Source organism: Ictalurus furcatus, chromosome 18, assembly GCF_023375685.1.
Source record: "Ictalurus furcatus strain D&B chromosome 18, Billie_1.0, whole genome shotgun sequence".
In the NCBI taxonomy this organism is placed as follows: domain Eukaryota; kingdom Metazoa; phylum Chordata; class Actinopteri; order Siluriformes; family Ictaluridae; genus Ictalurus; species Ictalurus furcatus.
The window spans coordinates 17511178-17534023 of NC_071272.1; the positions used below are offsets into that span (position 1 = coordinate 17511178).

The 22846-nt window shown below is 37.0% G+C and overlaps 2 protein-coding genes across 3 annotated transcripts in view; one reads left to right on the forward strand and one right to left on the reverse strand.

Annotated features, from left to right (window-relative positions):
• Positions 1 to 5026: 5026 nt before the first annotated feature.
• htr3b (5-hydroxytryptamine (serotonin) receptor 3B) lies at positions 5027 to 15979 on the reverse strand. The gene is made up of 8 exons (XM_053649420.1): positions 15943 to 15979; positions 14445 to 14611; positions 13037 to 13081; positions 12422 to 12531; positions 12066 to 12235; positions 9788 to 9945; positions 6188 to 6398; positions 5027 to 6095 (listed from the first exon to the last, which is right to left on the reverse strand). Exons 1-8 carry the CDS (start codon positions 15977 to 15979, stop codon positions 5875 to 5877), a joined length of 1119 nt encoding a protein of 372 aa, XP_053505395.1. The 3' UTR covers positions 5027 to 5874.
• A 1575-nt stretch (positions 15980 to 17554) lies between these two features.
• The window catches only part of usp28 (ubiquitin specific peptidase 28), a 31764-nt gene continuing 26472 nt past the window's right edge, over positions 17555 to 22846 (forward strand). Inside the window, exons 1-2 of one of the 2 annotated variants that reach the window (XM_053649009.1) lie at positions 17555 to 19626; positions 22734 to 22808. In XM_053649009.1, coding sequence (XP_053504984.1) covers positions 19585 to 19626; positions 22734 to 22808 — 117 coding nt within the window. In that variant the 5' untranslated portion in view covers positions 17555 to 19584. The remainder of the gene's footprint in view (positions 19627 to 22733; positions 22809 to 22846) is intronic. The other variant, XM_053649008.1, reaches the window with a different exon arrangement.

Sequence of the window (22846 nt, forward strand, 5' to 3'; positions counted from 1 at the left end):
ACTCTAAAGGGTACAAGACTAGCTTGTAAGGTCCAATTGTGTAAATAATTGTGAAAGATAAACTACAATCACACTACCATGTAAAAGATATACTAGAGGTACAAAAGATGAATCACTTCAGTGACGTACATTTTTGTACTTTTTTCTAAGTCATCCATATCTCCTCAATACTATTAGGTCAATAATGACAGAGAAACCTTAGCTGGCCGAACTCACCTGAGCAGGCCGTCACAGCGATGTTCGCACACACACTGAGTGCCATCCACATCACTAAAGTCCTCATTCTGCCCTAAACTCCACCGCAGATCAGAATAAAGGCACGTTGGGCTTATTGCAGGTTTATTTCAGCCAGTTTACAGGGCTCTGATGCTCCTCAGCCGCCTGCTGTCCTGAGTTTCAGTTTACTATCCGCGCTCACTGCTGCAGCTATTAACCCCACCTCCTTCATCTCCATCCCTCATCCTCATCCTCATCCAGCTGTGCGGGTGGAGATCAGTGCCATACAGCTCCTGCATAGATTCAGAGCATTTTTCTCCACTTATGCATGGAATGTATTAAAGTAAGCATTATAAATTCTGTACAAAAAAAAAAAATTAAAAAAGGATTATTAGTACTAGGAATGGTCTATCTGTAGTTAGAGGTTTTAGAGAAGGTCATGCATTTAGAATTCAATTAAGGTACGTCATTGGATGGTACATTCGCATTTTCTGTAACTTACAGAACCACAATGTACCTGGATAACAACTGGATAAGGCTTTTCCTTATTGCAGGGACACTTTTAGCTTTCGAGAGGTCTAAGCTTTTGAGCTCCTAAATTGGAATAACATACGTGTAATTATTCTGGGGAAAATAAATGACAAAAAAAAGTGTTATATGTCTAAAGAAACACACACCTTGAAAATAAATGTACAAGAAAAGGTTCATAAGTGTAACACCTTAGAAGAGTCATTTGATGGATTATTATTTTTCCGCCATTTTTCTTGGTTTCTGAATGAAGTATCATTTCATGCCATAAATAAATCTTCTCATCCTGTGGATGGTTCTTTTGGGAAATGATTTCAGTTCATTGTGGTGCCAACCAGAGTAGTTAAAATCCCATGACGTGAACGGCTCTTTTGGGATATATCCAGGTTAACCATAACAGACTATGTGGAATGTTAATTGTTTGTTTTAATTTTCAGGTTTTTCTTGGTTTTATTCAACAAAATGTCATTTTCAACTGATATAAATAGCCTATATGTATATATATAAAAGAAAGGGCTAAATATTAATGACCTAAAATTAAAGCCATCAGCCTCAGTTAAGTGCAGTGCTTAAATATTTAAATATTTTAAAGTAGGTCTATTCATGAATTATAAACATTTTGATCTATAGTAGACATAAGATGGTAAAGAAAAGCATATCTATTTTTTTTTTTTTAAAAATACCCCATTTAAAGAACTCACTGACTTAAACAGGGAGTGTTTAACACTGTTGTTAAAGATTTTTCCTTAACGGTCTGGCTGAATATCCATAACAGCCGCTTGTGACTATACCGGGGTCATATTTCTCAGCCGAGTTCAAACAATTTCCATGAGCACTTACTACATTAAACTGAGATACTATATTCTGCTCTGCCATGATGAGACTTCATTAGCTCTACATTAGTCAGCTAATTAGATTTGTGTCAGGAAAATATTACCAGAAATTTGTTGAGGAATTAAATTATGCTTTTTTGTTTTTTTTTCTTTCTTTTTTTGCAGTTCACATCCACTATGTAATGAAGACTAACTGTGGTGACCTGGCTATGGCTGTGGTTTATTTTTCAGTAAGCACATGAGAGATGGATATATGATGCTCTTACTGTAAAATATATATATATATATATATATATATATATATATATATATATATATATATATATATATCCAGATGATAAGTGTTATGAATTTATAATATTGTGGTGATATACGTGCTCTAGTCAAATCCCAAAACAGGGACACAGACGAGGTAACTTTTTTTCTAAACTCTAATAAAAAACATTTATTTAAAAATTAATTTCTAAAAACCCTCCACAGGGGATTTTGCAGCTGTACATAACAGTTCACAGCATAATTATTGCAATTAATCAATGTTTATAACACAGTGCTGTTGCATTCTCAATTCCATTGATTGATTGTTGAATTGTTGATTGATGAATTTTCTATAACAGCAGCTCTGTCAGTAGTTATATCACAGGTTAATATTAATGTGTTAGTTACATTTATGGCATTTGGCAGGCACCCTTATCCAGAGCAACTTACATTTATCTCATTTATAGATCTGAGCAGTTGCTGGGGTTTGAACTCATGACCTTCTGATCAGTAATCCATCATCCAACTGAGCTACCACTGTTTTAGTATGTTATTGTTTCTACAGTCACAGCTCATTCACAAGGTCTTCCTAAAAAAAAGTGCTCTAATTACACAAAGAAAAACACAATAATTTTCTATACTGTTCTGTGAGGAAAAGTTTATTTAACATTTATAGTAGGGCACTTCTCTTTCAATGCTTTGTTTTGAGTCGGCAAGTTTTTCACTGTGAGAAAGTCGTCTGTAGGATAATTTGCTTCTCCAACCTACACTGGCTCTGCTAGCTCACAAATTTAAACTAGAAAACTGATTTAAAAGATCTATCTTACACTCAAGATGAATAAAACAGCCAAACTCACGAAGACTGGATTCAGATGAAGTAGGTTTATTAGCAATCAGCGAACAAACCAGCTGGAACCAGGGATGCACGTCATGTGAAAATGTAACTTGCACCAAAGCTTCAGTGGCTTACAATCTCTTTATATAAATTTCATGCATATTTCTCTTATCCAAATTTAACCAATCACACGTTTCCTCTTTCTGGACATCCAATCACAAGTCTCCACAGGTGAGAGACTGGTTGTGGCCCTTGGAAGGCTCAGGCTCAGATTTTATGTGTTCTTCTAACTTAGACATATGGTCAAACATCAACCCTGGGCCTTCCAAGGCGAACCCTGGACCTTCCAAGATGGTTGATACACACAAACCCACTCTCACACTTTCCCCAGACACCCTCAGTCTCTTTGCAAATGGCTAAATTCCTATCTTCACTATACATATTTAGTTGCAGTGAGGACAGCTCAAACCAGTGGGAAGAGGAGATCTGAGTTGGAGGGCTCATGCTTTTCTTCTTCTTCTCTTCTCCTCCGCTTGTTTCCTCCTGTGTTGCTCGAAATATTCCGCTCTTTGATGTATGAGTAATCTCCAGGTGTTCCTCTCTTTTGCACCTAAGTGCATTGCAAACTTTACAATGGCCTTTGTGTTAATAAGAATAATGTGCCCAATACACATACTGTGATGTGTATTGTAATGTTTCTTTGTTCATGTTAAATGGGTTTTTTTTATATATATATTCTGTTAATAATCTAACTTTCCCTTGTGTGTGTGTGTGTGTGTGTGTGTGTGAACTTTTCACCTACGCCTGACCATTTTTTCTCTTCAACAGTGCATCGGTCATGAGGTTCTTCTGTGCTCTTATCTTAACAGTATGTCTGTCAGAACTTCCTTAACTTTCCTTTTGTGCGGATGCTTTTACACAACCACCACACAGTCTAATGCCAAAAAACCAACTGTCTTTAGATGTTTTATTCATTACATAACAATTTTTTAGAGTCTTGCAAATTATGATAGGAGATTTTTTAATGTGCCCAAAAAATTATGTTTGAATTATTTGTTGAAAGTACACCCTTTGAGCACAGACTAGAAGACATACAAGGACAGCCATTATTGAGACAGTATTGTTGTTCCTGGTCCCAAATATACATGCTTTTTAGTCCATATTAATCATGATTTGGTCCATATAAATTTTGATATGGATATTATATACAACTACATCCAGCCATTCTACAGCCTCGAAATAAGCGTTTAGTATTTTCACTCTATTCTATTTTCAGTCTTTCACTTATTTTTCACTCTGGCCTGAGTCTCTAGATCCCCAAAGATCTGTGGGAAGCTAACACAATTGGGAAATCTTTGGGAAAATTGAACCATCATCCATTACAATGGCTTTGAAACCTTGTTCAAAAAGTGAATCTTTGGGAATCTAGATGGAATTAATAAACCCTTTTTGAGCAAGGTTTCAAGGCATTGTAATGGATGATGATTAAATTTCATTTTAAATATATACTTTTTTTTTAAGAAAATTGTTACTTTCAGTATTGTTTGAAATTGGAAATATGTTACTTATTTTTTAAAAAAAATGTAAAAATAAATAAATAAAAAAATAAAAATTAAAATAAAAAATTAAAAAAAGACCAACATCTACAGTGTCTTACTATATAAGGAAAACCTATCAGTATCCCAAAGGTGTATAAAACTGTTTCTCAAAAAAAGTTAAAAAAAAAAAAAAATTGAGGAAACAATTGCCTTTTTAGTGTAAACAAGATGACAAACATAATAGACATAAATATTGAATTAAGGAAGACCAGGACTGACTTACATTTGACCAATAACTCAGGACAGGACAGTTTAAGTCAGACCAGGACAATCCTGGGTGTCCATGGATGTCTCAGTCCCATGTGGGATCTAAGGGATGTTGCTATTCATTCATTTAGTCCTTCCCTTTAATTTTTATATCATGTTTTGATTTGATTCTTTCATTATGAAATGATGAAGATTCATTAATTCATTGTTAATTAATTAACTGTTATTTTTATTATTATTATTATTATCAATTCATCAATCAATTTATTTCAAATACATAAATTCATAGGCAGGGTATTAATTAAAGAAATGCTAATACAATAACACTTTATTGATGTGTCCCAATGTGTTTTCATTGTATATAGTAATTTTATCTATCTCTCTTGTCCACAGTACTGGTGCTTCAGACTGAGCTCCAGCTACTCCACAGCAGCAGGAGAGTGCTGGAGTAAATGGTGAAGATGAGCAGGTAAAAGCGAAACAGCAACTTGTCTACTTTGTAACAAAGAGCGAGCCAGTCTTTCTGAGCCAGGCAGTCATAGTCTTCCACCTGGAGGGAAAGTTTGAGGGTAATGAGCTCTTGTAAGATTTTCTCCAGATGTGGTGGACCGGACTGGGTTTCTGTCAGAGACAACAGGTCCGGCTCAGGCGAGAGATCAAACTCATAGCCTGTATGTAGAAGACAAATACAAATCAACTTAGTACAATAGATTTTTCAAATTATTACGCATACTGTAAATACACAAAAAACCTGAAAATAATATACTGATCCACACACTTTATTAGGTACACGAACACACCATTTAAATCATGTTTCAGCTATACTGGTTGTAGCCCATCTATCAATGCACCACCTTGAAGTCAAGAAAATCCGATTCTATAAATTTACGAATTGGAAACGTCCCAATCCTAAATGTCCCCTTTTAAACAAGTATGATAACAAAAGATAAGCTGTATTTTGCATTGAATATGAAACATGAAGTAAGGAATAAAACACATGGGGTTGTGCAGTTATGGGAAAGAAATCAACAACAGGTGATCATATGTGGCCTGAAGCCAAGATGAGTTTCTGTTACCACTGCAAAGTGATTCATTTTCTCAAACAGCATGTCCTGATGTTTTATTTCTCTTATACCAAAGGAATGTTTTATATGATTGCATTTATGGTTACATTTAATGTGTGAAACAAGTTAGTTCCGGTCATCACTTACATTACAGCAGCTATAAACAGTCATTCCTTCACTTTCTCTTGAAGGTTTTCTCTTGAAAACAGCTGCTTTTTGCTAATAAACCACAAAGTGTATAACACTCTTTTTACCTCTTTTTCTTTGAATATTAATGCTTTCCACCTAATCAAGTTAGAGAATTCAACAGCTCTTACTACAACATGGTCTAATTTTTCCTATTCCGCACCTCCTGACTGATCCATGTCATCCAGCGTCCTCACAGAGGTGAACAGACTCTCACTGAAAGTCTGCTCAGTTGAACCATACTTTTGCAGCAAGCAGGCAGAGATGGACATGTCCTTCACCTCCTCATGACTGTGATGTAGGAGCTTCACCACAAAAATGGACTTAGCCAAACTGAGCACCAGAAGGGCCATGCAAACCGCGAAGAAAACACCTACAACACACCAACAGAGACTTGTACCTATGATATACATATTCATCTAATTATAAAAACAAGATTAAGACAGTTGACGTTTCATAGCATACCAATCAGAGGTGTTTTGATGGCTGTCGCTGGGATTTCATCCATCATGTTAACCCTGAATACGGTGTACCCAAGAAGAATGCTGGTTTTGAAGGTGATGCGGGTGCCACTGTTTGGTGGCAGGTAGAAACTGATAACATCCACCAACATGAGGAAGATGCTGGGGATGAGGACACTGACCACATACAGCAGGGGGCGCCGGCGGATTAATACCTAAATGCACACATGGGCAGAAAGGAAGGATTTGTGCTCTTTTTGTACATCAATACTAGCTGCACTAGTCAGGGGTGTGGCCACATAGGTAGCAGCCCTATATATTCACCCTTCAAATAAACTTTGCCACCTTTTTACCACTCCAACTCTGACCTCAGACCTATCCTAGATCTGTTAGTCTTGGCCACAACTAGCTATGAAGATATCAATGTACAGGTCCAAATCTTAGTAGTACATTGTCAAATTCAATATGGAAACAGTGACATCAATTTGGTGGCAGAATGTAGAGTATTGTTTGGAAAAAGCTTGCATTGCAAGTTCCAAGCAGTGGTGGATAAGGAGCTTATCCTGGGAATACTGGGCATGAGGCATATGGGAATATGTCCTGATTGGGATGCCAGTCCATTGCAGTCTATAGCACATATGCTGTACATTCAAACAATCATTCAAACATAGAGGCAATTTGGAGTAACCAAACCGGAAAACCTTGAGGAAACCCAGACAGACATTGGGAGAACATGCAAAACTCCATACAGACAGCAGGCCGAGCTCAGGATCGAACTCGGACCCTGGAGCTGTGAGGCAGCATCACTAACATTTCTGCAATGTGGGCCTCATTAAAATTTTCATCCTGGTTATGGTTCTGTGTCAAACTTAATATGAACCAAAAAAGATATACTTGAACAGCTGGATCAAGGTGGACCAGGAAGTTAAAATTTAAAAGTGTATCCAGGCTGGTCCAATGTTTTTATGTCTCCTGTCAGTCTGTTCTTATAGGGATATGCTACAAATGCCATATTGTCCTATACATAATTTGGTGTTACCCCTAATGAGCTCTTGCCACACTTTTCCTACCCAATGTCTAAAAACCTGAACACACAACTGGCACTGGAATCAATTTAATCCTGTATTATTTTGAGAAAAATACAGTATGTAAACATGGGTTACCTTTCAGACACACCTAAAGGGCCAAGCTGAGGCCTTTCCTAATAAGCCCCCCAGACCCATCAGTTTAAGATCTCATTTTAGAGCTAAAATAGCTTTCTCATACTTCAGATCCTCTTGAGCGCTGCAGTAATTGCTAAAGAAAAAGACAGCAGAAAGCCCTCAGATGCACTTTTTTCAGAGTCCGCTTAAAGTCGGACTGGCTAACCATCTGTGTCCCTTTGCCTCTTTTAAGGCTGCTTAAACTTTCACAGCACAACAAAGAGCAATTTCACACCGACTTAAACAGCTCCCCATCCCACCCCCCATCCCACCCATTTGGCCGATGAATGAAAACGCAAATATGGATCCCTAAACGGCTCGTGCCAATGAGCCATGGAGGAAAGGTAATCAAAGTGCCCTTGTGTGCCTTCCTCCCAATGCAAGCATCTCAGTGAAACAGTGCGGCTTATGCAGCGGCTTGGAGCCATTGGCCTGCTCTTCCCACCATCCATGAAGCTCATTGATCAGACGATAGAGAGACAGTCTCATTATCGCCATCGTCACAGCACGCTGTCTGCCGTTAAGCCTCATCTATAAGCATTAGTGCACTGTTACTAACAGCCACACAGAGTTTAGTGCACTGCGTGTGACACTTGTCAGATTGCTGTCAATACTCCAGTAGCAGCTTGAAGACTTTTTTTACAGTCTGCATCTCTACATGGAAGAGGACAGGTAGCAGTGGAGAAAAGAACGTTTGCCAAGACAAATTCTGTTCTCAAGACCTGCATTAGACAGATGGTAATGAAAGGTATCCTTCCCTGTTGCCCTTTACTCACAGATTTTGTAATTTAGTTAGCTATCCACCATGCGAGGTCTAGACTACAATCAGTAAGCCTAATGTAAGGTATACAGCTTTAACACAATGAACAATTGTTGCCTCAAACTTGAGAAAATTTGGTACTAAATCCAGTATGGGTGTAGCACAATGCCACTATCTGGTCTAGTGCTCCAAATATACGTATCTGTATCTGTATTCGGATTTACACCCAAAGTGGGCATGGTCCAAAACAGAAAAAAAAACTGTTTCTAACAGTTGGTTGTGTATCCCAAAAAACAGGCCTACACAAACTAGTAGCCTAATTTAAACTAATGTGACCCTGACCAGGCTGTTACTAAAAACGAGTGAATGAATGCTGTAAATGCATTGTTCATGTTCACATTAATTAATTAATATCTTTTTTGTCCTGCAAGGTTTACATCAGACAGTTTGCTTGCTCAAGTCTGTGTAAAAGTAATTACTCCTGTACAGTCCTGATGCACAACTCTAGTCTCGACCAGATGCCCTGTGAACTTTTCAGGCAAGCTTTCTATACAAAAAAGCCTCCTATTTAGGGGTCCAAGCACGTAGTGCAGGAACCCTATTGTTTTTCAATCTGTGGATCAGATAAAAAGTTTTACTTGCTAAAAAGTCTTTCTGGCATGCTTCCAAATTCCAGGTATCATGATAGTAATCATGAACCTGTACATCTATCTATTAAAACTATTAAATCTGCTACGTACATACTGTACTTTTCTTTTTATAGACTCCTTGTCTGTGTACATTTTTCATTGCTGATATTGCAGCATCACTGCAGGTAGGTAGGTGCGCTTTGGAAATGAGGGATAGAGGTTGTCAAGTTAATATAAAATAAGATTTAATTATATTTAACAGTAATATGCATTTACGGGCACCTCGGTGGTGCAGCGGGTAGCGTTGCCACCTCACAGCTCCAGAGTCTTCGGTTTGATCCTGAGCTTGTGTTAGTCTCTGTCTGGATGTTCTCCCTATGTTCATGTGGGTTTCCTCTGGGTTCTCCAGTTTCCTCCCTCCTCCCAAAAATATTGGATTGGATTGCTGACACTAAAGTGCCCTCTAGGTGTGTATGAGTGTGTGCATAGTTCCCTGCAATAGACTAATGCCCCATTCAGGGTGTGTTCACGGTGTTCCCAGGCTCTGGATCCACCATAACTTTGACCAGGATTAAGTGGTTACTGTAGATGAATTAATTAATTATTGCAATTGACCATTCTTATTGTAATTTGCACATTCTCTATATTTTTCATTGCCAATATTGCAGCACCACATTCAATCACCCCTCTTGAATTTCTGTTACAACCTGTAAATTAAATGAACATAATTAAGATTGTAAGTTACATAAATTAGCCCATAATAATAAAGTGAAGGAAAAACTAATATAGATTGAAAAATTATTTACACATAAAAAATGAAAGTTATGATTGTATAAGTAATTGTGGTTAGATTAATATAAAATAAGACAATATTTAAAGGTTTTTTAAAAACCATAAAAATAATATGCAATTACACAAAACATATTGTTAAATTGATTATAAAAGACCCTTGTTTTCCATGTGAACAACTGTACTTTTTGTTTTAAATGAATAAGTTACAATTTGATCCTCACATTAAACTGGATGTGTGCGTAATCCTTGTTAGCCAAGTTAAGCTTCCAGTAATGAGAAGGCACTGACAGCAGCTCCCATTCGCCGTTGTTCATGAACTCTCCGGTGTCAGTGGCGATTTCCTCCGTGTTCCTCAAAAGAGCCAGATCCACTTCACCCACTGCAAGCATAGAACCAAGAGCAAGATGTACAGTACTATGCAAAAGTTTTAGGCACATGCAAAAAAAATGCTGTATAGCAAAGATGCCTACAACAATAGTGAAATTAAATGTTTCTACATATTTAATAAAATACTGTAAAGAGCAATAAACAGTAGTAAATTTTAAAAAAAGTCAATATTTGGTAGGACAATTTTTTTTAATATAAATACAAATAATAGTCTCAGGTAGAATTAGTGCAGTTTTATAAGGAAATGACCTGTAAGTTTTATTGAGCATCTTACAGACCCAGCCACAGGTCTTCTGGAGACTTTGACTGTTGTACTTGCTTCTTATTTTTGCAGCAAAACCCAGCAGCCTTCATTGTGTTATTTGTCTGAAAAGTGGTCTCTTACGTAATGTGCTGCTTTCTTTACTGACATAAAAAACATTTTTCCTGTAACGTTTAATTTTGTGCTAGAAAACTAATGTTTGGGAATCTAAAATGTTTTTGTACTGACTTGATAATGTAGAATTCATAAAATAAAAAATGTATAACTTATAAGTTTGTGCAAAAAAAAAAAAAAATAGGGTGCCTAAAATATTTGCACAGTACTGTACATATAGAGTTTAAGAAACATTCTAATCTACACATACGCCTGCCTTGATTTTCCCTTCCCTCCTAGTATATAGACTGGCTGTTTGTTCAAGACGCCAAGGATATGAGAAAAGAAAAAGCTGTAGGATCTCACATTGATCTAACCTCTAGGATACTGTAGATTTGTACCTATGAACTGCTGCTATAATCATTATGATGAACTTTTGTTCATCCCAGGACTCTTAGTCACAATATACTCATTTTAATCATCCTTTCAATTGAATGCTGTTTGCCTTTCTATTCTACACCTGTATACTGTAACGAATTATAGTCACCCGTGTCACCCACAAAAGGATGCAGGTTCCCTTTTAAATCTGGTTCCTCTCAACGTTTCTTCCTCATGTTGTCTTAGAGAGTTTTTCCTCAACACTGTCATCTCTGGCTTGCTCATTAGGGATCTAACTCAACATCTGGATTTCTGTAAAGCTGCTTTGAGACCATGTTTGTTCTCAAACGCACTATACAAATAAAATTTAACTGAATTTAACTTGCTTAGATTTCAGGAAATGGGTTCGAGTTGGATACTCTAGAATTAGAAAATCTAAGCAAGAAATAGGTATATGTGAACTGTGAAGTGTTTGATTTTATTGGGGAAACTAAAGCTACATATAACTGGTTTCTCTTACAAAGCCCCACAGTTATGGAACAACCTTCCAATTAGTGTTTGGGACTCAGTCATAGACACAGTCTCAGTGTTTAAGTCTAAGCTGAAATCATATTTGTTTAGTCAAGTCTTTTTGGGAATAGTTTTTTCTTAGGTAAAGGAGTAGATCTACATCATAGAGTGTTTGTTTGAACTGGGATGGACACTGTCCACCCCTCCTGCCTGATCCATCCTGATGCCCTACTTCTGGTTGGAGTTCTCATCACTTGGAAACCACTCACTGCTGCTGTGGATGGCCCCACATGGGCAGCCTAAAGATACGAGAGATTACTGTGGATGGTACCATTTAAAAATCATGAAGATGGCTCTGGACTGCAATTGCTATGATGACACGAACAGTTTTGCACTCAAGTCTCCATCAGTGAACAGTTGATAACTTCAACAAAATAGACTTCATCTTAAAACTTTAATGAATTTCCTGGTTACACAGTTTTGACCATATAGCGCACCGATATAAAAGAGAATTATTTATAATTGTACTATCCTGTGTCACCCTCACGAGGATGGGTTCCCTATCTGAGTCTGGTTCCATTCAAGGTTTCGTCCTCATATTGTCAAGTTTTTTCCTTACCATCGTCTCCTCTGGCTTGCTCATTAGGGATAAATTTATTAATGTATACCTGAATGTATTTATTTCTGTAAAGAAACTTTGTGACAATGTCCACTGTTAAAAGCACTATACAAATAAAATTGAATTGAATTGAAGTGGAAAATCTTTATCAATCTAACTAATGTCACTTGAAAACACACAACATATGCAAACAGTATACAGTATACAGTTGTAAGACAAATCACAGCTCTCGTATACAGGAGAGTTTTACCTGAGTGGAGCAAGCTGCGGAAGGTCAGAGTGCAGTTCTGCTTATCAAAGGGAAAGGCATAAATCTCCAAGTCGCAGGCCGAGACCACCTGGATGGGTTTGTAGTTTTTTACAATCCCAGAGGAGTTGACATACACATATGGGATAACAGGAGATTTCCCCTCATCCACACTAAAGAGAGATAAAGGATTATGTAAAGCACTGGAGCCAATAATTCAGAAATGATTCCGTGTCATTTTTTGTGCTTTTGCTAATTCTTAAACCATACAGGTGGAGACGTATGACAGATTGTGAACTGAATATTTTAATAACTCTATTGTAGTGTGGATCATAAATACATGTTTTTTGTGTTCTAACAATTCACTGATGATGACGTCAGGCACCCAGATGGCATCTGAGGAAAGTGATATTTCTGTGATTCCATCAAATTCCTCAGGATCCCACACGAGAAACTCGTCTTTCCAGATCTGAAATTTAAGGAGGATTTGATTTATTATTCAGTTTAGAAGATAACTGGGGTTGGGGGGAACAAGGCAACCCAACTGAGTGTAAAGAAACTAAAGATTGGCACTATGACACTTTTTCTTTTCCAGTACATATACTGATACCGAAACCTTGAGTATTAGCCGATACAGATACACACCCGATATTGGTTTTTTTTATTCTTTCACACAAAAATCAATTACATTTTAAATATAATAAAGTATAAATATAATAAAATCAAACCTAACAAAAGAAGAAACAGGCAAGTCTCTTTATATGTAAACATTTACAGTTCCAAAACTAAATTACTTTTCCAAATCCAATTCCAATCTTTGTCCTTTGTTACAGGATCTAATATCCGATATGTTCTCTCCTATATCTGATCCACCCTTTTCCCCCTGGTATCAGCGCAATACAATACTGGGTATTGGGATTGGATAGGTGCCACCTCTATATAAAACACAGCTTACTGATAGAAAGAATACTAACTTGCCGATACCAGATGCTTGTGGTCACTTTCTGCATCTGTCCATCCTGTAAAGAGAATTCTAGATTACTTGCATTCATGTTTAAAGTCTTAAAGACCAATGTGAAACAAAGTTAGTAAATGTTTTGCTTTATAAACTGATTGTAAAGGAACAAAACTGACACAAAATTTCACCTTTACATATAGGGTGTGTCTCAGTCAGCTCCCTAGTTCCCTAGGTCATGAATCAGTATATTGTTTACAGGAGTTCAGGCACTGGTAAGGACCCTGGCTCACTACACATTGGGACACTGATGTCTCATTTTCTGGAGACATGACCAGGGGCGTAACCTGGCCTGGGCATTCGGGCTGTAGCCCTGAAGATTTTTTCTTCAGCCCCGAATATTTATCCAATTGGAGAGGTTTGTCACTACGGAATTGAATGTCAGTAAAAGAAGACGGCGGTGTTGTAATTTTATATCTTCAGTGAATGGAGGCGAGACCAGTCAGACAGGGTTTACAGGAAATACATGGAAACACTTGTGTCTTATTGGCTGACAGCTCTCAATTCTGCCACAGTCAGTGTGTGGGAAAATGGATATATGCTGGGGGGGGGGGGGGGGGGGGGGTTTGTTTTTTTTGTTTTTTGTTTTTATTTAGACACAAAGTTTGCATAATGCTAAACTGCTAGTATGGTATATTTTAATAAATCAGTCTTAATCAATCAAAGTATGATCCAATCATGTTAAATCAATGTATAAGATATGACAGAGTATTCATGCAAGTTAATTAATGAAGCTAGGACAAACTGATGTAATTTCAGCTTGTGGGAAATCATTGAGCACACATTTCTCACTTCTAGTTTGCATCTTTTTGAATACAATTGAGCCTGTCCTCTGTGTCTTTTTGATGGCTTGGAATTTGTTATTCCTTAGCGTGTATCCACTACTATTACCAAGCTTGAGTGGTCCATTGTTCAAACTGTAGAAGTTAGAAAAATACAGAATGTGCACGTACTGATAAGGCCAGCTGTGTAAGAGAAAATGCACCAATGTTCAAGGACATGTGTGTATGTTAGTTTGTATGTTTAAAGACTTCCTTTATACTTTTATCACATAACAGAGAGATGAGATATTGAGAGATTTTGTTTTGAAGGTGTATAAAATAGTGAATCAAGATTGAGTGAGGCAGTCACTTTGCAAACCGACTCGGCTGTGTTGCTGTATAGTTTTTATTTTTGCTGAAGAGATTATACGACACTAGCAAGTAATAAGCTTTCCTTACTTCTCACCAATCAGATTCATATCTCAAGTGAAAAGCTGTAGAAGCCACCAAACATGTCTTCATATAAATTTCATTACATTCAGCTTGTTCTAAAGTCATACTGTATGTTTAGCAATAAACTGCAATAAGCTATGCAAACATGCTCACCACGTCCAGCACAGACTGGATAATGAGGTCAATGAAGACCGTGGTAGGACTGGTCCAGTTAAGGACGGGTCGGATCCCGCAGTCATAGTGACGCAGCAGTGTACGCGTCAGCTGGTTCAGCACAGACCTCTTCGGCTTCTCAGGGACTGAATCAGTCTGACAAATCACTTAACAGATGACTGCAAATTAGTAACTGCTGGATGTTTAGCAAACACTCAAAATATTAACTACTATAATATTTACAGCTTTCCAGTATTAAAGTGTATGAAATGTAGTCACTCATCCAAGATGTTTTGGTGTCTACAATTGGCTAAAAATAAAATTTTAGTTTTGCACTGGTGCTACAAGTCAAAATGTAGCTAAGTGGTAAAATAGCTCATAACTACTAGTTTAGCATTCTCTAAATCATCACACTCTCTCAAAAGATATCATCTCAGTGATAATTTTTTTATAAAATAGCAAATAATAATATGCAATAAAATATACAAACAGTACAATATACAAATTCAAGTGGAACTATTTATCATTTGGATGACTACTAACATTAGGACACACCTCCTAACTGAACAACAACGTATGTGATCAGGAAGTAAGTGGAGCTACGACTGATTTTTAGCTCTACAATTGCAATATTTTTGTCAATCTTTTATAGATAACAGCATCAGAAATAACAAGCAAGTGTTTTTCATGCACTCTTAAAACTATAGGTTCTTTAATGGTTCTTCAAAGTACCATAGGTTCTTCTTTTCAAGAACCATTTTTCATTGTATAGGATTCCTGAGTTGAGCTATACGGCTATTTGGAGATCAAAGAAAAGGTAAAGGTTCTCCTGGCATCACTCTTAAGAACCTTACTTTGGTTCCTTGTGGCACTGCTGTGAAGAACCTTTTCTGGGTTCTTTAACGCACCCGTAAATAGATGGTTCTCTAAAGAACTTGAGAGTAAAATGTTCTTTGTGCAACTTAATAGGGTTCTCCTATGGCATCAGGCTGAGATTGGAACCTTTATTTTTACGAGTGTGCAGTTTGTACAGTGATAAACTGGTACCTGTACGTTTCACTTACTTGTTAGCTGCATTAATTGTTAGCCTCATAAAACGTAAGAAGCAAACTTCAAACATCAACATGTCTTGGTGAACGGATGACATTGGTGAATAAACTACTCATTTTTGGATAAACTATTTCTCTACTGTATTTTATAATGTAATTATATAAATTAGTGCTTTTGAAGATTTGAAATTGTCTTTGAATTGTTATATTACTCATATTAACTGGAGTCTTTTACACTAATAAAACATGACTCGAATATGACTTGAAAAGACAGCTTTAAAACTTTTCTTCATTCTGTAGACACACCAACCAGACACATCACACTGTGTTAAGCACTGTCGTTATGCTGTGAAATAAAATGTTCATTTAAATATGGTACACATTTCCCTTATTGCTTGATTTTTTTTTTTTAAATGGTACATTAAAGAGATAAAAGTCCAGACTCTTACCTGAGAGAAAGGCACACAACAGCAGGATGGGAGACATGCTGCTTTCAGCAACAACAACAACAAAAAAGAAAGAACAAAATAAAGAATGAAAACTACAATTAAAATACAGAATCCAACCTTATCCGTGCAGCATTACTGTTGCTATTCAATGGTCAAACTGAAATCTTCAGGAAAGCATAAATAGCCTAAAGCATTTCAGAATCATCTCTGCTTTCATGTGTACGATGTAGAAGGGCAACAAACATTCACTGTCCGTAGCCGTGTATTGATTTTCCATGTTGATGGTAAGCTGATATGAGGAAATTGACATCTCTAGTGACTCCCCTTCACAGGACAGAGTTAAATGGACTATTAGCATAATCCTTTGGTGATGATGAAATCCAGTCTACATGAGATTCGATATCTAAAAGCCTTCACTATAGCCAAAGGGGTTAAAGGTTTAAGATGAGGCAGCTTTAGAATGCAAGCAATGTTTCACATTATTTGCTTGTGTGTTTGCTTACTTTTGCTTTCTTATTTGTTTTTGCATCATTACATAATCAGTATGATTTATTTAGAGGTATGTAAAAAAAGAATCCAGTTTTGTGACTACATTAGTGGCTATACCGAGAGCATTTTTGTTTTCAATATTATAATTTAAACAAGATCTGTTTTTTACAAAAATAATTTTTAAATATCAGTGGAAAGCTCTTTTTGGTCACAAATCAAGAAAATGTTTCAAATCTTTCAGTCTATGTTTATTATGGATAAACTTTTATGACAACTATAAAGTTGTTATTAATAATGGTATTATGATTAAAATGGTGTTTATTTTATATAGTAAAATATGTTAAATAATATGCATAATCAGACATAATCAGACAAATAATTACTGTATTGTTTCTAGCAATTTTGTACATGCGAATTCATTCGAACCCTTTCATCACTGCAGAAATGGTCTTGGTGTGTTTTATGTCTTATGTTTGTATAGCGAATGAAAGTACTCAAAATATAGTAAGTAAACCAAAACGAACAAACAAACAAATACATTCAAGTCAAGTGGCTTTATTGTCATTTCAACCATATACAGCTGATACAGAACACAGCGAACCCAAACAATGATCCTACAGGACCATAGTGCTGCATAAAAAATACAGAACTACATGAGACTAAAAAAAACTAAATAAGACTACCTAGACAGGACTACATAAAGTGCATGTGTGCAAACAGCAGAAGACAGTACAGTAATTACTAAAACAGGACAATAGGCACAGTAAAAGACAGTGCAGCACTAAGCAGTACACAGTTTTAGTGTGGATAAAGTGTCAGATGTAACAGGTTTTGCAAAAAGATATGACAAAATAATAGAATGCTGTCAATGTAAACATAACATACTATGATAGTATTCAGCAGATAAACTTATAAAATACTGTATATGGACATGGAAGTTATTGAGGTAGCAGCCAGGTAGATAGTATAGTATTGACAAAAGAAATACAATATTTTTTATATAAATACAGTGTTATATTCATAGTTTTATTTTAGAATAATGAAATAAGATGTATCATCTTACTGTAAAATACTACCACCTCCACCCTGTGTGTGCATAGTTTGCATGTACTCCCCTTTGGGGTTTCCTCCTGGTACTCGGGTTTCCTCCACCCAGTCCAGAGACATGTGTTTTAGGCATCTCTAAAATTGTCTGTAGTGTGTGAATGGGTGTGTCAATGTGTGTGCGAGTGTGCCCTGCAATGGGTTGGCCCCCCGTCCAGAGTATCCCCCGCTCTGTGCCCTGAGTCCCCTGGGATAGGCAGAAAATGGATGGATAGATGTATGGATGGATGGATGTACAGTATAGCATATACAGTATATATAACCTCGCACTTCCGGGGCTGGGGGTTTGAATCCTGTTTCCTCCCACCATCCGAAGACATGCATTGTATTCTGAATGACATTCCCAAATTGTCCGTGAAGTGTGTGCAAGCGTGCCCTGTGATGGGTTGGCACCCTGTCCAGGGTGTCCCCTGAGTTCCCTGGGATATTCTCCAGGCTACCCCGTGACCCCGTTTAGGATAAGCAGTATGGAAAATGGATGGATATATTTGTTCAGATTATATTTTATAATAATATGCTGTCTTCCAAAATAAAGCTTCTTGTATACTAAAAATTTTTTTTTATTTATTTGTTTGTTTATTACACTTTCTTCCTCCACACACCATCCCATCTCTGTTAATTACTAATACAGGTGAGCTGACAGGTGAGTTTAAACCAGGAGTGGGGAACTCATTTGGGGTAGGGGGCCAGATTGGCAAAAAAATATCACCTTAGGCGGGCCAAGAACAATCAGAACAGTTAAAATTGAACTTGACACTTATTTATCACCAAAAATGGAATTCTGAGGTTAATTGTCATAATACAAGCATAATAGGCAGGATTAGGCTAGAACACACAGCAGGAATGATAAAACTGATACAAGACCAGACCTGTCATTTCACCACATCACACTGACATTGTACTGTAATTCAAAAGTACTTCATCCTCAATTTGAATTAAATTTTCATTTAAAGGAAAAGAGGAAGATAACAGGCTGTTGCTTGTTAAGTGCTGCAACCAACTCATTTGCCTTGTCTATCAGTGCCTGGCTGTACTTCTTCGCATGATTTATATCATAATGTCGTCGAATATTAAATTCTTTTGAGAAAGCCACACGTTGGTATGTCGCAGCACCGGGCCAAAGCGGGGTCTATAATATATGTTCAAGTTCAAGTTCAAGTGGTTTTATTGTCATTTTAACCATATACAGCTGGTACAGTACACAGTGAAACTAAATAAGACCCACACATTCTACACAAAGTGCACAGTGCAGACCTGTGCTAAAAACACAGGACAGTACAATACTACTAAAACAGGACAATGGGCACAGTAAGGGACAGTGTAGCGCCGGACAGTACTCAGTTCTAGTGTGGAAGTGACTGATCTAATACGTAGTGAAGAAGATAGGTGCCAAGGAGTATCACTAGCCTATAATTTAAAAATGGTATAAATGTAAACAAAACATGCTAATGACTTAGCATGGATATATGGACATAGCAGTTATTGTGGTAGCAGCCAGGAAAAGTGTATAATAGTGACAATAAATTAAATACTATGTCTTTATAATAAAGTAGCAGCAAAAATGCAACAGAGTCAATGCAGGAATGTGCAACTACTGCAATGGGAGGGCAATTGTCTATGGATTATGGCCCCACGGAAGGTATGTTTTGCATCCCTGGTTTAAACTCTGCGTGACCCCACGTGACTGTACGTCAGTTTGACGTCTAACAATCTGCAGGTGGGTATAATGGACTAAATGTTAACACAGTACTAATGTCTAATACTAAAATTGTGATTAAATACACTAAATACAGAGGTGTTCTATTTTGATGCACTGTTTCCTGACCTACACTCAATAAAATAAGCTGTTTACTGAGTGCGCCACCTGTTCGCCTCCTGTACTATTCTTACATACTGTTTAGTGAGGTAGTATGCGGTGTGGGACGCAGCCCTGGTCTTTGCGGTGTGTGTGTGAGTCTATGTGTGTGTGGGGGTGGGAGTGATCCATGGAGTAGGTCACACTCCAGAGTCCGGACGAAGAAATCTGGGGGAAATTAAAAGTGTCCTGCGATGAGAGTTCAAGAGGACTGCGAACATGGGGAAAACTGTGCGGTGAGAACTGCGCTTTTTTCTTGCGGTCATTTTATCCACTTCATGTTTGTGCGCTTCAAAGCTTTTTTGTTTAGTTTTTTTTTTTTTTTTTTTTAATGTCATTTAAGTGCTGATATTGATTTGTTTGTGATTGGTGTGTGGCAAAGCATCATAAACACTTGGTTTGGTATTTTAGTACAGAAAATAAGTAGGATATAGAGATCATATCTCCTCTGTCTAATGTAAGTTGTGACGTCATGAAATTCAGCTCACCGTTATTTGGATCACCCAGCCATAATGAAGTGGAAAAGTACATTTTCACACATGTTTTTCCCTCCCCCCACCTTCTAATTTATTAGTAACTATTCTTAATATTTATGTCACAGGTGACTGTTTTTCCACCATTTTTTTTTTTTTTGGCAACCAACCGTTGGTGCCAGGATGAGAGGCGTCATAAACAGAGGCGCTATCTGTGTCAGGGCCTAAAATAGAGCATGAGCCAGGACATCCAGGCCTTCAGCTCTCCATATATGTCTCCAGCTCCCAGGCTAGTGTTTCTGTCCACCATCACCGCCATTCTGACATTCCCACCTGCTGCCGGGGCTGCTTTATATAGATCCTCGGCTTTCATGCTTTTCTTATCTGGTTTGTTAATGTTTACATGCCACCTATGCCATGGGGCATGAATGTTCCACAAGAGCAGCTAACTATGAGGACATTTCACCTGGGAGTGCACAGAGGCTTTATCATTTTAATAAGTCCCTTATATGAAATGGGTGCTTATTATAACAAGGAAGGTCATTTATAGGATGCAGCTATAGTTTATGAGAGTGTTTCATTTGGCCAGCTCCCAGTAAATATTTGTCTCCATTCGCCTTTATACAGATGGTGTTTTGCCACACAACTTTGCAGTGTCAGGATACTTCAAAACATTTTCACACTCACAAGACGCAGCATGATAGTCGGTTTTGCTGTACTTGTGTTAGTTCTGGAACAAAACACAATACACCAGAAAAACAGCAGTGTGTCATTTTGCTAAAACAGCAGAGTGTCATTTTGTCCTGTTTTTTTTTTACTAAAAGTTTAGAAAAATATAGTATTTAATATTGTCGGTGGCCTCACAACCATATTTACTGTACATTCGTTATTATTGTAACTTCATCCCTTTGCTATTAGTTTTATTGGAGCTACTGAAAATTTGTAGCCGTTGCTTAATAATATGTTTAAGATAAATAACTGTATAATATTCAGTTATTTGACATTTTAAAAAATGCGATAAAGGCGTTACACTCTTCAAAAAAGGTTCTTCCAGAGTTCTTTGAATAGATAAAGGTTCCTCAGTGGTTCCTGGAATAGTTCTTATATATGTGAGGTCATAAGTTTACGTACGCCTTGCAGAATCTGCAAAATGGTAATGTTTTTTTAGAAATAAGAGGGATCATAAAGAAAATTATTTAGTACTGCCCTGAATAAGCTATTTCACATAACAGATGTATACATACAGTCCATAAGACACAATACTAACTGAATTTACACAAATGAACCAGTTCAAAAGTTTACATACGCTTGATTCTTAATCCTGTGTGTTGTGACCTGGATGATCAACGACTGTGTTTATGTTTTGTGATACTTGCTCATGAGTCCCTTGTTTGTCCTGAGCCGTTAAACTGCCCACTGTTCTTCAGAAAATTCCTCCAGGTCCTGCACATTCTTTGCTTTTCCAGCATCTTCTGCATATTTGACCCCTTTCCAACAGCGGCTATATGATGTTGAGATCCATCTTTTCACACCAAGGAGGACTGAGGGACTCGTACGCAACTATTACAAAAGGTGCAAACATTCACTGATGCCCAAGAAGGCAACACGATACATTAAGATCGAGGGGGGTGTAAACTTTTGAACAGGATGATCGGGTGATGTAACAGGATGATGTAAATTGTTATTATTTTGTTTAAAGATTTTTTTTTCATGTAATACTGCCTTTCAGAAGCTAAATAAGATATTTACATGTTTCCAGAAGACAAAATAATAACAATTTAAACCGGTCATCCTGTTCAAAATTTTACACACCCCTGGCTCTTAATGTATCATGTTGCCTTCTTCAGAATTAATATAGCCACTGTTGGAAACCGGTCAAATATGCAGAAGATGCTGGGGAAAAAAAGTGCAGGACCTGGAGGATTTTTCTGAAGAACCGTGGACAGTTTAACTGCTCAGAACAAACAAGGGACTCATGAACAACTATCACAAAACATAAACACAGTTATAGTCATAAATAATTAGTAATACAAAAAACACAGCTTTTCATGAAACAAACAACAACAAAAAACTGGAGACACACTTTCCCGAAAACTGAGTATTACAAAACACTGTCAATGGAGACTCCTTCCATAAATGTAATAAATGTCTCCTTACAGAAAGCGTCACCATATCAACAGTTACACGTTTTTCTTTATTAAATAGCAACACATTCTTTAATCTGTTTATTATTATTTATAGATTATGTGACGCATACCCCATGCAAGTTCCTTGAAATAGCTGTTATAGAATGTAGACTATAGAAATTATAGCAACAATTATTTATTAGATCAAGTGCATTCATATACTCTTCATATTAGAATTACGGCCCTACATCACTGTCGTTATAGCTGCTGTTATATAAAATTAATCATCACCTTCTGAGCAATCAGAATCAAAAATGCAAACATGCTGTGGTATATGGAAAAAAATATTATATCCCGATACTCAAAATGTTCATCGTACATAATATGCATCAGGATGTTTCAGTCTGATCATTTTAATTAAACAGTTGCTAAAAGTCCATTTTAACATCCAGCTGCTTGTTATGGTGTGCAACAACGCAATGCTTACAAAAACAGTATTCTGGTTTGATTTTTATTTTTATTTTGTGCAATATTGATATTATCTAATCAGATTGCCCAGCATTATTTAGTAATGATGAGTTTAATCTGTATAACAGACATACTGCTAATACTCATAGAACAGTGTAATGTGAATTTATCACAGTATTGATATTATTAGCTTATATCGCCTAGCCTTGCTTTGCAAAAAAAAAAAAAAAAAAGAGATGAATAAGTTTTTGTTCATTTGTTTGTTTGGTTGTTTAGAATCAGATGCTGCTTAACCAGCTGAAGGAGATCACTGGCATTCCGGACCTCCAGGTTCTCCAGCGTGTCCTTAATGTAGGTGCAAGTCCATGGCCCTGCTCTCTGACCTAACA

Excerpts from the sequence above, each read along its gene's own strand:
- htr3b (XM_053649420.1), bottom strand. The coding sequence starts at position 15,979 with ATGTCTCCCATCCTGCTGTTGTGTGCCTTTCTCTCAG. Across the intron at positions 12,532-13,036 it reads CAAGCATCTGGTATCGGCAA|ATCTGGAAAGACGAGTTTCT; the intron begins GTTAGTATTCTT and ends CTTAAATTTCAG. Across the intron at positions 12,236-12,421 it reads GACGTCATCATCAGTGAATT|TGTGGATGAGGGGAAATCTC; the intron begins GTTAGAACACAA and ends ATCTCTCTTTAG.